This window comes from Empidonax traillii, unplaced genomic scaffold (assembly GCF_003031625.1).
Source record: "Empidonax traillii isolate 1590-97213 ecotype Southwest subspecies unplaced genomic scaffold, ASM303162v1 scaffold166:size2381449, whole genome shotgun sequence".
In the NCBI taxonomy this organism is placed as follows: domain Eukaryota; kingdom Metazoa; phylum Chordata; class Aves; order Passeriformes; family Tyrannidae; genus Empidonax; species Empidonax traillii.
The window spans coordinates 1,560,724-1,576,574 of record NW_020955359.1 but is presented as its reverse complement, the minus strand read 5'-3'; the positions used below and the strand labels follow the sequence as shown (position 1 = coordinate 1,576,574).

The following is a 15,851-nucleotide window of genomic DNA, read 5'->3' as shown; positions in this document are numbered from 1 at the left end:
CATGGGGACCAGTATATATGAAAATTAATACATGGAATCTTGCAAGCATTATTATATTTTCCTTTGCTAAGTATCTGCTTTAACTTGGTTCAAAGCAGCATTTATAAACAAAATTATTTTCTTCACTGCTTTATGTTGCTTCTAACTTACTAAATTCAAATGTTAAACTAATATACAGAAAATGAGGTTACCAACCTGAAAGGCAAATACACACTTCTTTGTAACTGAAAAAAGGTTACTTGTCCAAAGCAGTATTCTTTCCTCTTCTTGGTTAATTTTCAACTCATTGGTTTTCTGTATATTAAATTTATGTTTCCTAAAGCATTAAAGCTAGTTTCTAATCGTATATACATAATTGGTTGAAAGATCATGAACATGAACTTTTAAGATAAATTGTCCCAACTGAAGGCAAACAAATGAAAGGCAAGAATGTATTTAACACATCATCATTAGAATGAATATATTATGTTCTCAAAATATTGGTTTATAATTGTTAAATATTTTCAAATTCCACTGTATATATGTAATAATACTTGATTTTCTGACTTTTGACAACCCTCATTCAGCTGAAATTCGGCTTTTCTTTTGTATTTTCCCAACATCAAACTTTTTTAACCAATATGTTATTTGGGCATCTAATAACACTGGGGGTTTGTAAAGGATATGAAAACCATAGGTTGACAAGAGCTGCTTTTGTTAGCAGAATTCAGCTACTGACACTGCTCTTCAGGCACTGATTCAAGATTGTAATGATTAATCTAGGAACGGGCAGACAGCTCCAATTCTATCAGCAACAGAATAACTGATATCAGAGAGAAAAAACACCTACTGCAATCAAAGTGCATATCTAAAAGGGAACGTGCTTTGGTAGCCACGGAAGTTCAAAAAGCAGCATGAAAAAAGCAGTATTGGCAATATCTCTGCTACTGTTTGTAGCCAAACATTTGCATGTGTGACATCCTGCACAGACACTCCCACTCGAATTAATTCATTTTACACTGAACTTTTAAAGTTTCCTTTGAAACCTTCAACTTGCTCTGCTATGGAAGGGAGAGCCATCTCAGGGCCTTTTTCTGAGGACTGATATGACAGAAAGTGTCTGTGGGTTTGTGCAGGATTAAGGTACAACTTTGGCTCAAAGCTAGAGCACTAAAAGAATAAGCAATGTAAATTTTTTAATGAGTTGCTCCACCGATAATTTTGTATGCATCAATTGTGCAACTGAATTTGTAACTCAATTAGTATTTAAAGTAATTAAGGATGAAAGGCTGTCAAAAAAAAAAAAGCTTAAAAGGCGACTTTTGTAATTTACTGAAGTGGCTGATACTCCATCACTTCAAAAAAGGAGAATTAGTTATGTAACAAAGAAGAAAATACATTGTTTCTATTACAAAACCATCCACTAAAAATTAAATGAAAAATGCATGAACTTCCAACAGATGAAAAAAACCCAGAAAAGCTCTCATAAGTATATTCATTTCCCAGGTTTGCACGCAATGAACAACCACATTAACAGTGGACTTTATGCCAAGCAAACAGACCTGCAGGTTTGACTGATTAATTTTAATATACTTATATCCCCACCACTTATTCCAGATCATGTGCATTATTGCCCTTTCACAGCATGTGCCAAGCTCACCTGCTCATTTTGGCAGGTGGGAAACCACTGGAATCAGACCAGTTATTGCCTTCAAACACCCACAGCCCACATTCATTGACATCCAAATGCGAGAAAGGAATTTATAAATTTTTTTCTAGTTGTTTTTGAGATTTTATATTATCTCATACAAATCAGCAAAGATGATTTTTCTAACATAAAATTGCAACAGAAACATTTAGTGAATTACTCACCACCGTTAATTGCTGCCCTTTTTTTGGGAAAAAAAAAAAAAAAAATGGAGTAGAGACTTCATTTTACATCTGGAGCTGTCCAGAACAGCTTTCGAGGTTTTGTGCATTTGTTTATTGTGTATGGCATGATCATTTCATTTAACAGAACCAGTTTTCTTTTCAGTAAGTGGAAAAATCAATGCATTACCTACATCAGTGAACCTGCACCTGGTAAGGGGAAAGTCTGTATAAAAATAGCAGGTGTAAGAACATTTATGAGTCACCTCTTTTTTTGGTGTATGGATGAGAGAGGTTTTTCCCCAAACTTTTACTGATACTGTGAGTTCTTTCAAGTACCTTGTTTCCAATGGCCTTTTTTGGTGGAAAGTTAAAAGTCCTCACTTGCTGGTATTTGCTCTGTAATTTGTGATGCAAGCTTCTGAACTCTGCATATCTTCGATAAACATTCCATTCATCATCCTTTATCCTGATATAAACCTGCAAAACACAGACATGGAAGGAAAGGAATGTAGAGACAAACCCTGAGATGATGTTTCTCTTCACTCTCAAAGCCTCACGGGATGCAGCAGCACGAGGAGTTCCAGGATGACGGAGCCACAGGTACAGCTCTGACCGTGCCTTGGCTGTTCCTGAATAAGGTCATTAACCTTGTTCTCTTTTTCCTTTTCTTTTTCTTTCTTTCTCTTCTTTTAATCAAGGCAAACACAGCTTGCTCATTTGAACATGACTGTGGGGCAGCCATGGCAGCACTTTTGGTTACCATGGTTTCCAGCCTATTCTACTACCCAGTGACCAAAGGAAAGAAAAAATAATTTAATACCGACTCTAAAATTGATTTCTATGTCCTCAACGCAGTTTTTCAACTTTGGAAATTAGCTTTGTACCATCACAATTGCAAAACATAATTTTATCCCAAGTATGAAACTTAATTTACTTCCTAACAAAATTACATCGAAAACTAAACCAGAAATTTTATTGTTTGGAAAATAAACACAGTTCATTCTTCGTGCTTGTATAGGACATTAGTATAATTTAACACAGCTGTAGTTTTTGTGATTCTGCTTTTGTTTGCCACTCATTATTTCATGAGCATATTACCAATTACATGCTAAATATTCACATTCTCTGGGAAAATTTCATGGAGAAGGGAAGTATTCTTCCAGAAAACTGAGTTTTCACTCTTTTCTAGGGGAATAACCTGCAGTTTAAAAGAATGCTGAAACAGCACACCAGAAACCCTAAACCCAGCATCAGAACTCCAGATCCAGAGTGAGCTTTTCCTGAGCTGCTTTACAGAATGTATACCTCATTCATCCTGGAGAGTGTGTCAATAATCTCAGCATTCTGACCAGGACTGAAGCTGAGATGGTACTGATGCCCCTGCACTGCTCTGCTGCTCCACAGAACCCCAGTAATTTATTAGTAAACTGTAAGACAGGTACCAGGAGAACCCTTATGTGAAAAAGCAGCACTGAGGAGTGGGCGGTAACCACAGTATTATTGTGAATACTCAGAGAAAATGAAGTTGGGGGTTTGATGTGGCCCATTTCAACAGCAAATTGCAGCTTTTCCTGGAGACTGAAACATTAACATGGTCCTTCTCCTCTACATTCAACAAGTCCTTAGGAAAAAAAATTACATTTTCCTAAGGGCTTGTGGGATTTCAGAGATCAAGGGATGTCAAGGGAACGCCTCCTCCCACAAAAGCAGCCCATGCATCCTTCCTTTGGTTTGGTCTTTATCAAGTCCTAGTTTTTCAAATTTATAGGGGGCTCCTGTCCTTGCAACAAAATCCAGACACCATTCTGCCAAATTAGACTATTTCAGTGTAGAAAATATTAATACATTTTCTACAGGAATATTACAATTCCAAAAAAGGAATACTATAATTCCATAATTAGCACATCTAAAATTCAAAAGCTTCAGTGTGAGTTACAAATGCAGATGTAAACAAAAATTCAACTAGTTTTGGTGATAAGAATTCAGATAGTGTAATGATGGAACCACAATAGTAAGTCTGCAAGAAGTATTCAGATTTCTTTTTCACTTTGAAAATAAAGCCAGGATAATTAAACTCCTACAGGACCATCTGTTTGAACAATTAAGTACATCTTTCAAGGCAAATGAAGGGATATATGAGATGCAAGTATTTTGCATAATTCTAATAAAATTTATTTAATGTAGTAAAAACTATATTAAAATCCTTATTCACCCAGATCTAACCCTTCTCCCTGCCTGTTCTCACTTCCACCAGTACATTGTTGGGAATTTTGTATACATTCCCAAGATTCATGATTCAATTTCCTTACAGGGAGTGGGGATGATAAAAAAAAAAACTTTAATTATTTTTAACTAAGTCATTTAATATGGAAATCTTAATTTAACTAAGCAGTTACCTTGGCACATGTGATTTGGTGAATCATGCAGTTCAACATTACCTGTTCAGCTGTAACCCACAGTTAACTAATTAAGGAATCCTGTACACTGTAATTGAAATTTTTAAGGACTGCAGAACCACAGATTAATTTCTGAGATAAAACCAGTAGAAAAATTCTTACTGTTCCTCTATGTACGTAGATATTGATTTCATTTAGAGAGTAAGAAATGAAAATGCAACATTTGGAGCCCTGTGCCATATTGAATTTATTGACAATCATATAACAGAGTATGAAAGGTTTATTAAAGTCCACGATGCAGCACAGATTTAAACCTGCATTATCTCAGAAGGGAATACTATTCCCTTGCCAAGGTATTGCAAGACACTACAAATTCAGTTGGGAAATCAAACATAGTAAATCCTAAATATAAAATTATTTGGATAAACTTATCCTGGTGTAGTCATTTAAGGCATATCCCCTTTTACCTCAAAGACAGATCAGACCAGCACAGGAAGAGCAGGGAAGGATTATTTTTGCAGAGAAAATTTTGAAATAATACTAAACCAAGCAACTTCAAAAGTCATTAGGACTGTTCCCATCATCTTCAAGGTATCCACAATTTCCTTCATGGTGTTTTGACAGGAAATGAGTGAAATCTGTAGTTGCCAACAGACACTTTTGTGTCTGTTTGTCCCGAATTATCACTCTGCACCCCAGAGCAGCACCACCTTTTGCTACAGAAAATACCTTTGCATGTGACACATAAGTACAGAACAGTATTTTAAGATCATGTTATAGAAAGTTTAAAGGACTACTCTTAGTCCTTATTCTCTGATCAATTAAAAAAAATCAATTCTAAATCATTACAGTTCTTTTCTCATGCCCGTGTTTTCCTGATATCATCCACTTCCTAACCTAGTTGAGTAACTTTGAAGGTAATGAAAACTTACAGACTCAATCTAAATCACTGGTAGAATGCTTATTTGTTTGTAGACAAAAGATTTTACTTTAATATTCTCTTGAATATCAAAAAATTAGTTAAGTAGCTTCTGCTGGTAATTTAGGAGCACTTTCCATTTAGGTCTCCCATGTAAAGATTGACTGGTAACCCTTCTGTAGCTATGATTTACAGCAGCTCCAAGAAAAATTACAGTTAATAAGTATGTTTAATGAATTAGTCTGTTATTTCCTCATCACAAACACATCTGAAGTCAAAGATTTGGAGAGCAATGGCAATAACAGGAGCAATTTAATATTGTGTTTATCAGCCAACAACCTGCTAACTTAATATTACTGAAATGCCAAAAATCTTCTGAGAATCAATTTGAAAGCATTGGCTTAATGATTGCATACTGAAATGAAAAATTCTACTCCCTTGGTCCTGCCAGAAGTTTCTTTAATAGGTTAAGAAATCTTTTAAGCAGTTCTGAGTTCCAAAGACTGTTGCAAAACCCTGGTAACACCCCAGTAACAGTTGACACAATTCCTTGCTACTTATGTATGAAAGCCTGAGGAAAATGAAGGACAAACACCCAAATTCCAACTTGCTCCATTTCCAGTGCACACAGATCAAATGCCTCCAACCAACACTCACTCTTCAGCTCTGGAGGAGTCCAATGTGGGTGCTGTTCTTTGTGATGCAAATATACAGGTTGGTATATTGAGGATTCCCTTTTGTGCCCCTCTCAATACAAGGGGTAGCAAGAGACACCAATTGGGGTGTTACAGAACCTTCTTCTGTTGCAAGGACACTCCTGGTTATGGAAACTGCAGATTAAGCATCAAGAAGGAGCTCCCCTAAATGAAGTTACTCCTGAATCTTCCCCACAAATATGGGTCACAGTTCCTGGTAGGATGATCTGAATACACAAAGAAAAAAGGAATTCTATCCAGAGAGCTCTTGATGTGAGCTCCACAAATACAAAAATGCTGAATTTAAGTCCTTGTGGCCCATTCCTGAGGCAAGAAAAATGTCAGAAAGGGAGGGAATAATGCTAATGGAAGGTGAGTAGTGAAACTCCACTAAACCATATATAAAATTCAGTGGCACAAAACACAAGAGAACTCGGGACATTTCAGGAGCTGAACACTTCAAAGGACAGAAAGAACACTGAGAATGTTTGTAAAGAACAAGTCCTAGACTGGACAAGGTCACAGCTCTCTTAGAAGCATGGAAAGAAAATGTTGGGCAGCACAAGGAATGCAAAAGAGACTGATCTACACTAAGGACTCCTGTGACCTTTACCACCTCATAAGCATTACCAGGGGATAAAAAAAGAGTGAGAGAAAAGCTACTCTTTCTATATTACTGGATTTCTAACCATTGATCCATAGTTTTACCTTTATACCAGTAAAGTTTTTTTTAACTATTAAAACTCTGGCTCAATTTTAATGTACATCTTAATTATTCAGGAACTCCAAATTAAAGAGATTTTGATCAAAGTTCACTATTTAAGAAATAATTGTTTCCAGTGGATTGGAACTATCCTTTTTTTCCTCTCAAGAAAACATATTATCAAATAGGAGTGACATATTTCAATCTATTTAGGAGGTTTCTATCAAAATTATATGTATCTGCACTCAAAACATAGAGAAGAAGTAAAAGGTATGAATCCAAAGGGGAAGTATACAGCAAAAAAAGGAAGAACTGATTTCATTTCTTGACTTTACTTCAGGAGAATGGGATTCTGTTTAGAATATAAATTCAAGCTCACTTCTCCAAAGTTACCTCCGAAGTGTGAGAAATGAATACAAATGAAAGTTACATTTTGACACAGCTGCAGGACTGTATTTATGATTAAGTTCCCCCTTTGAAAATGATCCAATTTAAGAATTTCTGCATAATGAAAAACAAATGGAACAATGAAACTTTTCAGCTGTGATATAAGCAGCTTTTTGTGTGCCACAGAGACATAACAGGAATTAAAGTGAATAAGCTTTTATCTCAATATGACCATTTTATCTTCTTGCACAAAGACCTCAAATACTCAAACACATTTTGTTATGTTAAATCGTCAAGGTTTCGTTATTTAGTTCAGAAAAATTAACAATACAGTGTCAAATACATGACACAGTGCACATCAAAGCACGAGCCTGAAAAACAGCCCACACTGCTCTACTAAACAGAAAACTGCAGTGCATTTTAGGCTCATCCACTCAACTACACACGAGCAGATTGATGTTCACTGGGGGTCTGCAGTCCCACTCGTGCTGCTGCTCCCCACACCAGCACTGCAGGGACTGCTCCTTAAGGAACTAAGGCAGCATTGCCTTTGCTTTGGCTGCGTGGAACCAATAGTTTTCATCACTCAATAACATGATAAGTTTGTTTCGACAGTGAAATCTGACCTATGATAGCCCAAAATAATTAACATCATTTCACAAACACACACTTTGAACCGATACAGTCATTGTAATGCATGACAACTGCTGCAGTGAAAGAAGTTTTTGCAGAGGAGAAAATAGGTAAAATGACAGCAGTGCTGCCTTTTTCTCCAAATGGAATATTTTGGGTGCTCTGGCAAGGGAAAGAAGGCTATCTCACCAATCCATTTCTGAATAAGATAGCTAATATTTATCTGAATTATTAATTGGATCTAAATTATTTGCTTCTTTCTAGAGCAGTTCTAAAATAATCTGAAAAGAAAAATTCTACTTTTAATTTCCTAGTGTTTTTTGAATTCAGCATTTCAATAAGCAAATCAATGTATTAAGTTGTATTAGGGTCTCCTTTAGAAAATAAATAATTATAAAAGTCTCCAAGGACTGATCTCATCTTTGTATACTCCCTCCATTCCAGTTATTTAAATACTTTTCTCCTTTATGCTTTCTCTTATGCTTCTCTGACACATCCTTGGGTCCCACTGCAGAAGAAGTGGGATATTCAACCTTTTTGGTTTATGCACTCTAAATCCCCTCTCTTTCAGCATGCCATGAGCCATATTTTTCTTTCAAATTCTCCAAATCATTCTACTTCATTTTCTTCTCTCCTTGCCCTGAGCTGCACTGAAATGGAATATGATTAGAAGCCTATTTATTTCTCCTTTTTGCCTGCTTAGTGCTGCAGCTGCTCCAGCCATGCAATCCATCACACACTTGGAGAATTCAATTCAACTTTGGGGTTCATTTTTGCAGCTCTTCACTTACCTTTCACCTACCAACTGCCAGTGCACTGCCTTCCATCAGTAAGAATTCCCCCCGGATGAATTACTAAGGCTGTGCTGGCTGGGGTGGAAACTAAAGGTCAACACTCAGGTTGTCAAGCCCTGGCACAGCTGCCCAGGCAAGGAGTGGAGTCACCATCTCTGGAGGGACTGAAAAGATGTGCAGATGTGGCACTTAAGGACAGGGGTTAGTGTTGGGTTAATGGTTGGACTCCACGATGTAAAAGTGTTTTCCACCCAAAATGATTCTGTGCTAACAGCCCCTCCACAGGAAGGGATACTGATCTTCCTGGAGAGGAGAACGCTGGGTTTTTAAACACCATTTGAAGAAGAAATATTATGAGCAAATATGTTGGTCAGTATTAAACAGTAAGACTGAAGATAGTCAAAGGAATAAAAAAATTGTAAGAAATGTTTATTGATTATAATCTTAGGGAGTCCCATTTATATGCAAATGGTAACAGTCTTGTCTGATTAGCATGTTAATCTTCGATCTTATTTGGTTTATAATCTAAAGTGTTCACTACTCTGCAAACAAGGCATATTTGCAAGAAGCCATTTTAAATATTGATATCACTTTAAGAATCATAAAATCTCAGTTTCATTATTTTAAGTGTCAGGCATTGATAATTATAGCAACAAAAGGCATGACTAATGGCATTTGCTGTACACTTCACAGGAAAGTGGAATCCATATGTAGACAGAAAATAACAAGATACTCTGCAGTTGAGAAATATGACAAAATAATATTATTGCAATAATCAACTTGCTTCACAGACACTAAAGGAACTGCATCTAACTGTCACCATCTAGAGGTAAAATGTAAATGCAAAATTCTTTTTTATTCTGATTTGGATTCTGTCTTTATCCTTGTGAACATATTAGACCAGAAATTTTTCTAATGGTAGGCTGACTGAGAAGAACCTGCTAAACAAAAAAGATGGGCATCAAACTACACAGATCACAAAGAGAAGTCACCACAAAGCAATTAGTTAACTAGAGAAGACACACTGTTCAGAAGAGAAGACTTTTGCCAGTACGACCTGGTTTTACAAAGTTACCTACTATTAAATTGTGTGTTTAAAGGTGGGCTTTCTTAACTGTAACTTTGTACAAAATATATTAGTTTCTCCTCCTGTGGTTAGGTCCTTTAATGCTGCCACTCAGTAACAACCAGCACAAACCTTGCAACAGAAGGTCTTTTGGATAACCAGAGTTGCTCTGATGTCCTTGCCAGAAGATCCAGTTACGACAAGCCAGTCTGAGCTCCTGTCATAGCTCAGATAATTTCATCCAGTGAAGTCTAAATAATCCCTGTGATTTGTTGATTCGTAATAAGGACATCAACTGGTCATCTAATTAATGTCTCGACTCAGGTGCAAAATTAATTGTACAAGTAATCCATCAGCACTAATGAATGACACGACAGCAGTCACAATCCAAACCTGAGGCAAAACAACTCTGAGCAAGGATAAAGAGAGAGCATGTGCTCTGAAAACACTCACAATGAGCTTGCTATGCATAGAAGATAAACATTAGTGGAAGGAAAGCTATTTCATCATCACACTTAATATTTCCATTTTAGGACTAAATAAACTAGTCATTATTAGCAAAACATTCCAAGGGTGACTCATGTTAAGTCACACCAGGACCCCCAGGTTTCTTGCACCCTGCTCTCACAGCAAGGTATACTGATTTCAACAGTTCAGAAAATTCCTTGGTGAATTATAAAATATATTTTATTGACTACACTTAAACACGAATAAAAGGTACAGTGATATTCATCCAGAAAAACTGCCTGTCTCCCAAAATATTGCTATGCAGGGATTTCCTAAGAAATAAGTCATGTCTTTGTGTTTGGATGGGTTTTTCATCAATTCAATTGGCTCAATTAATTTCTAGACCCATGAAAAATTTCAGTATTTACCCCAATTATATGTTGTGGAAAAAACCACTGTCATGCACTTGTTTAGAAACAGCAAGGCAGGAGTTTCCACCAGTGCTCCAATTTGCATTTTGAAACAGTTAAAAACCTCCCCATTTCCTTCATGATTTGAAAGGCTGCTATTGCACTCCCCTCTCAGTTGTCCTGCATGCAGACTGAGAATTTCTAGTATGTTCCTCCAGTGAAAAAGCTTCATTTTTCACCTATATTCTTTCCATTTCTGATATATTTATTTGAAGAGGACTAGAACTGCATACAGATAAACCAGAGATTACACACAGCAAAAGAGTTTCCTATTTTTCCGTCACTTTCCTAACAAATTGTAACAAGTTGGTTTTCAGACCTCCCTAAACCCTTTTAAAACTTACGTCAGATTAGCTACTTTAAAATCTTCTAGTATGCAAGTCACAAGCTATTTATCAGTCATTTTTCAGGTATTTCACCTTTTAATTCCTGGTGCACTGCACGTGGAGATTTATTCTTTATTTGTTCAACAAGATCTGCTACTGCTATTTCATTTAAAACAGACAATCTGCTAATTCCCCACAAGCGATAACCCAGAATGGGAATAACTTATAACTCCATGGTGAAAACAGATTTTAAAATGTGCATTTTTCTGTTACTACTTTATATTCTGAGAAAACAAGTGAAGAAATAGTTTTAATTGATCTTAGTAACTGCACTGAAGTGCATATCCAGTTCTAAACAGCTTTTTCCCCAAAAACTTATACACCATCTAATTGCTGTAAGATCCACAGTTGAATGGTATAAGTCTATGGCTCTGTTAATTTTTAAGACAGTCCTAGATAGTGCTACTCTGTGAGCACTGAATTATCTGCTGCTCACAACTGTCCCCTTTAACTCACTCATTCAAATTGAGCATAAAATTTGGCTGCTTCTAGACCTTGTTTTTAAGTCCTTAATATTCATAACCAGTTAATTCTGCCAGTTAAACATTACTGCAGGAGTGCAGTGTAACTCTACAAATACAGGGGGCTGATTGAAATTTCCACATCTAATAGGATTCATTATAAAATGTTGCTTGCTTTCAGAGTTCTGGCTTGACCAGAATCTTTAATCCTTAATAGAACTAAGGAACTATTTGATGGTTGAAACTGTGTGACAACTGTGCTGGAGCTGGAAACTTTTCCATCTACATTCGCCCAAGAACAACACCTGGGTGTTTTTAAGGATGAAAGGTGTGCTGATTTTGAACATGACATCTGAAACAGAGCAAAACGTTGAAGTGACACAAAAAGAAACTCTTTGAAATGCCCTTCAAAGCAGCATTGCAAATCTGCAATAAATTAAAAAAATAAACAAACACTATAACACAATTCCTGCAGGAGTCTGTTCTTATCCTGTCCAGGTCAGGACCCTCCTGATATGCAAATTAACATGTCATTAATTTCTTTTCCTGTTTAAGAAGCACAAATGTAAAATTGGCATTGATTTCACAGAGGAACAGCAACCTGGGTTTATTTCTCCTAATTCTTATATTCTTAAGAAGCATTGATAAGTCCATGGAAACAGACAGTAGATACTGTGGAACTGATAGGTTCATAATTTTCCAAACTACCTGGGGTGCTCTGCAATTCTTTCCACCCTCTTTTGGTCATTTCCAAGGCAAGTGATATTTACACAACAGCTTATTTTCTGCTAGAAAATACTAATTTTTAAGCAAATAGGGATAGAAGAGGCACAACAATTCTAAAGTGCATCAACACGAATTGTGACACAGCCAGTCTCCACTGGCTCACTGTCCTGCTCTCTGCAGCAAGTGAAATGCTCCAGAGATACACAATTTCAAATCAGCAAAGGTTAACAAGGTGTCTCGTAACAGGAGGGCACAGGGGGTCAATCTCTGTAGCTTTCCAATACCAGAAAATGCAAGAGAAATCAAGCCACGTTAGAAATACATTTACATGAAGTGCATTTGGAAAAGCAGAGGGCAAAGGGTTGTGCCCTCCTGTAACACCTTCATTTGGTAACCACATCTCCCCTTAATAGCATTACACACATGATCTAATTTGCAGTCAGGTTAAGCACCTTAAAGCTAATTGGAAATTAGCCTTAACTACAATTGTCAGTACTTAGCAGATCTACAAATTATGCTTAACCAAACCCAACAATTCAAACTTTGCCTGTTCCAGTTGGCACACTTTGGCTTTCTTCGAAGTTCATTTCACATCTTTTTCTCAGAATTAACCAGCACAACTAAGAGTCAGTTTTTACACCTCAAGTTATGGTCACTCAAGTACTTGTAGAGAATTCTCAGCTTGAAAACATGTTGGGAATGCTCTCACTAACATCAACATTCTGCAGTATTGCTACTTTCCTTTACATTGATACACCACAAGTAGTTTCCCATGTAGCTGATACAAAGAGTTACACAAGCCTTTTCATTTTCTGCCTTGGGAGAAATAAATGATAAAGCAGTAAAAATAACATTTATTATGAATAAGAGGACTCTCGGAAATGAGCCCAATCATTTCTCCTAATTGCACCCCCAGTCCTTGTCTGCTCAGTGCATACTGGTAGCCTGGTAAATACCCTCTTCCACAATTTCAACATTGAATCAAATTCTCTGTAATCAGGAGCACATGCTTTGGCACAGATTTAACAAGATAAATGCACAGTGCTGTTATTGAAGTTTTATAAATTATTGCTTTCCTGGTCACTATAAAATGTAAAATATACATTCAGCAAGCACGTGACTACATAATTGATCAGAGAGGTGGCAATCACTTCAGATGTTTCATCACATACTCTTCTCAGAGTGTATGTTTATTTAGGAAAAATTCTTTTTTTTCACATGCACAGTGGCAGAAAACAAAGCTATTTGCCAGACAGATACTCTTCCCAGTCATGGTTCTGTTACTGAGATCAAAAAGTGGTAGGAATGCCATTAATCTATTCTTCCATAAAGAAATATCTCAACAGCTACAATGATCAACATTTAATAAGAACTATAGAAGCTTTAAGTCACTTCTACAGATAATTCTTGCTTGCTTTTCTTGAGCAATTAAAAGACAAAGTTGAACAAATGGACAGCTGTTCACCAGAAAAATTCTACGATATTCTATGTTACTCTGTCATTAAAGACAAATCAGTCTTACTATATTCTATGTCTATTCTAGATAGCTATATTTAACTTTTCTCATTTTATATATATATCTGCAAATTGCTACAGGTATGAATAGGTTCATTACCTATTCACTTGCTGCAGGTGAATAGGTAATGAAGAGAGCATATTCAAAAGAACTTTAAATTTTTCATATATACCAATTTTACACACTATGAATGTCCAACATTATGAGTGTATACTGTAGACATAGAGAACCTAACAGGATTCTCAGAATTGTCTTTCTGCAGATCCAGAATTTCCAGTCTTCTAGAAACTTACAATATTTTTGCTTCCTTTTTTCCTATTCTCAGGAGGCTTATCCTTCAATTACAAGTTCTTTGTTTTCCATTGATGACAAGTAACAGATGAAGTCCAGAGCAACATCTAATCCTCTGCTCACTCCAGCAGATTTTGGGTAAAGTACTGAACCTCTTACAAATTGAGAAGCTTAGTTTATCTCAGTATTTTTCCTTTTGAAAAAGAATGTGCAGAGCATCTACAGTATATGTGAATTGTGCATAATTTCAAGGCTTTCACGATGCCACTGGTATAGTCATGTTCACTCAAACTGCATGACAAGTACTGAGCTCTTTAGTAACCAAATTTGATAACAATTTACAAGTGAAATTAAAAATACAGTAAGTTCTTCAAAGAATTCACAGAATGGGTCAGGTTGGAAGGGACCACACTGGGTCATCTGGTTCAACCTTCCCACTCCAGCAGGATGAAAAGAACATAACAGAGCAACCTGGGAAATCAGCAGGAGAAACCAGAGCTCTCTTAGTGGTCCTGGAACTGCTACATCAGGAGAGTAGCAGAGATGTGGTGGGGGGAGATACTGAGGCTTTTAATAATTTCTGTTTGCAGACTGAAGTCTGGGTTTGAGAATGTGTAGCCAGTGACAGCAGAATGGAGGAACATGTGAAAGCCAGAAAAGACAAAAATAATCATTCTTGTCAACAAGTCAGGTTTCCACACTCACTTGTGCATCTGAATTTGATTGATTATTCAGTGGTTTTGAACAAATTACTAACTGTTCCATACTGTCAGCTTTTCTTTCCATTACCTCAAGTCTTATTTTTCATTGTCTATTACTGGCCAAAAGGTGGGTGTTTTCCTGTATTCTACAACTATCTGCCAATACCTCATAAATGATTTAAAATTCTACAAAACCCACCAATCAGAGTGAGAGGAATGTTAACAAGCTTCAGCAGTCTTGTTTAGAACTAACTACATGTGCCTGAAACAAAAGTGGAGAAATTTTGCAGCTGCTAACAATCCCCAAATAAAGAAATACGAACAGCCTGGGGCAGCACAATAAAGAGTGTTTAAGGTTTGCCCTGCCATCCTATCCATGGGGAGTGTGGAGAATGCAGGAATCAAGGAACAGTGTAAGGTTTCAATGTCTCAACTGCAAGTCAGGCCAGAGCACAACCCCCTAAATTCAGACCTGCCTGAGCAGAGCACACTCTGAACACATTCAGTGACACACAGTGAAGACTTGTTGCAGCATTCCAAATGTTATTCATTGAGCTACAACAGTAAGCCACACCTGTCTGTCTGTCTGTCGAGCAATATTTCTGGTCATTGCTATCTCCAAAATTGAAATAAAACATGTACACGCACACTGAAGAAGGTATTACTGATTAATATTGAATTGCTGCACTCCCTGACCAATGTAAACACCTTATTAGCATGCTTTTAAAGTACTAAACTACTAAAACTCAACCCTCAAAAAAAGCTATTTAGATAATCGACATAATCTTCTGGTTGAATATATATGAAGTTACTGCTGCCTGTTCAGCAGCTGATCTCTAATGAAATTATATGGAGATCTTTAAATTACTAAAATGTTCTATTTCAGTCAGAAACTTTTACACAAAATCTGTGTTGAGCTCTAGCTTATCACTTACCTGATAAACATGGAATGCATTAGCAGCTTTTCCACGCAGAAAGACTGAGGGAATCCAAACATTAATGAGAGCACGATTTGATCTGAGGAGGAGAGAGAAAAACTTAAAATAGGGAATCATATTTATGTGTATGAATTGCAAAGCAACTACATCCAATGGTTTAGATAATGATCAAAGTGATCAACCAAGCAACTTAACATTTCAAATGAAGTATCAGAAAAACTGGAGTTCTGCCTGAACTTTTTATACGTGCTGGATTTAAAAGTGTTCCCTAAAATTAACCCAACAGAAATGGAGTGCTGACATAGAGCACTGAAACAATGCCTTCTGCAGGTTTTCTGGGGTTTGTTTCCTTTTTCACAGCATGGATTTGACATCATTTGATTATATGCATGACTCAGCTAAATCTAAACTCCTTGCAGTCAACATTATTTAAAACTACACTAGGACATGGACTGTGCAGCTCTCCATACT

The 15,851-nt window shown here is 36.6% G+C and overlaps 1 protein-coding gene across 4 annotated transcripts in view; it reads right to left on the bottom strand.

The window, feature by feature from the left end:
- The window catches only part of SNX29 (sorting nexin 29), a 94,701-nt gene that overhangs the window by 38,224 nt on the left and 40,626 nt on the right, over nucleotides 1-15,851 (bottom strand). For all 4 annotated transcript variants that reach the window (XM_027885447.1, XM_027885450.1, XM_027885449.1 and 1 more), the window contains 2 exons: nucleotides 15,378-15,459; nucleotides 2,188-2,328 (listed from right to left, as the gene is read on the bottom strand). In XM_027885447.1, coding sequence (XP_027741248.1) covers nucleotides 2,188-2,328; nucleotides 15,378-15,459 — 223 coding nt within the window. The remainder of the gene's footprint in view (nucleotides 1-2,187; nucleotides 2,329-15,377; nucleotides 15,460-15,851) is intronic.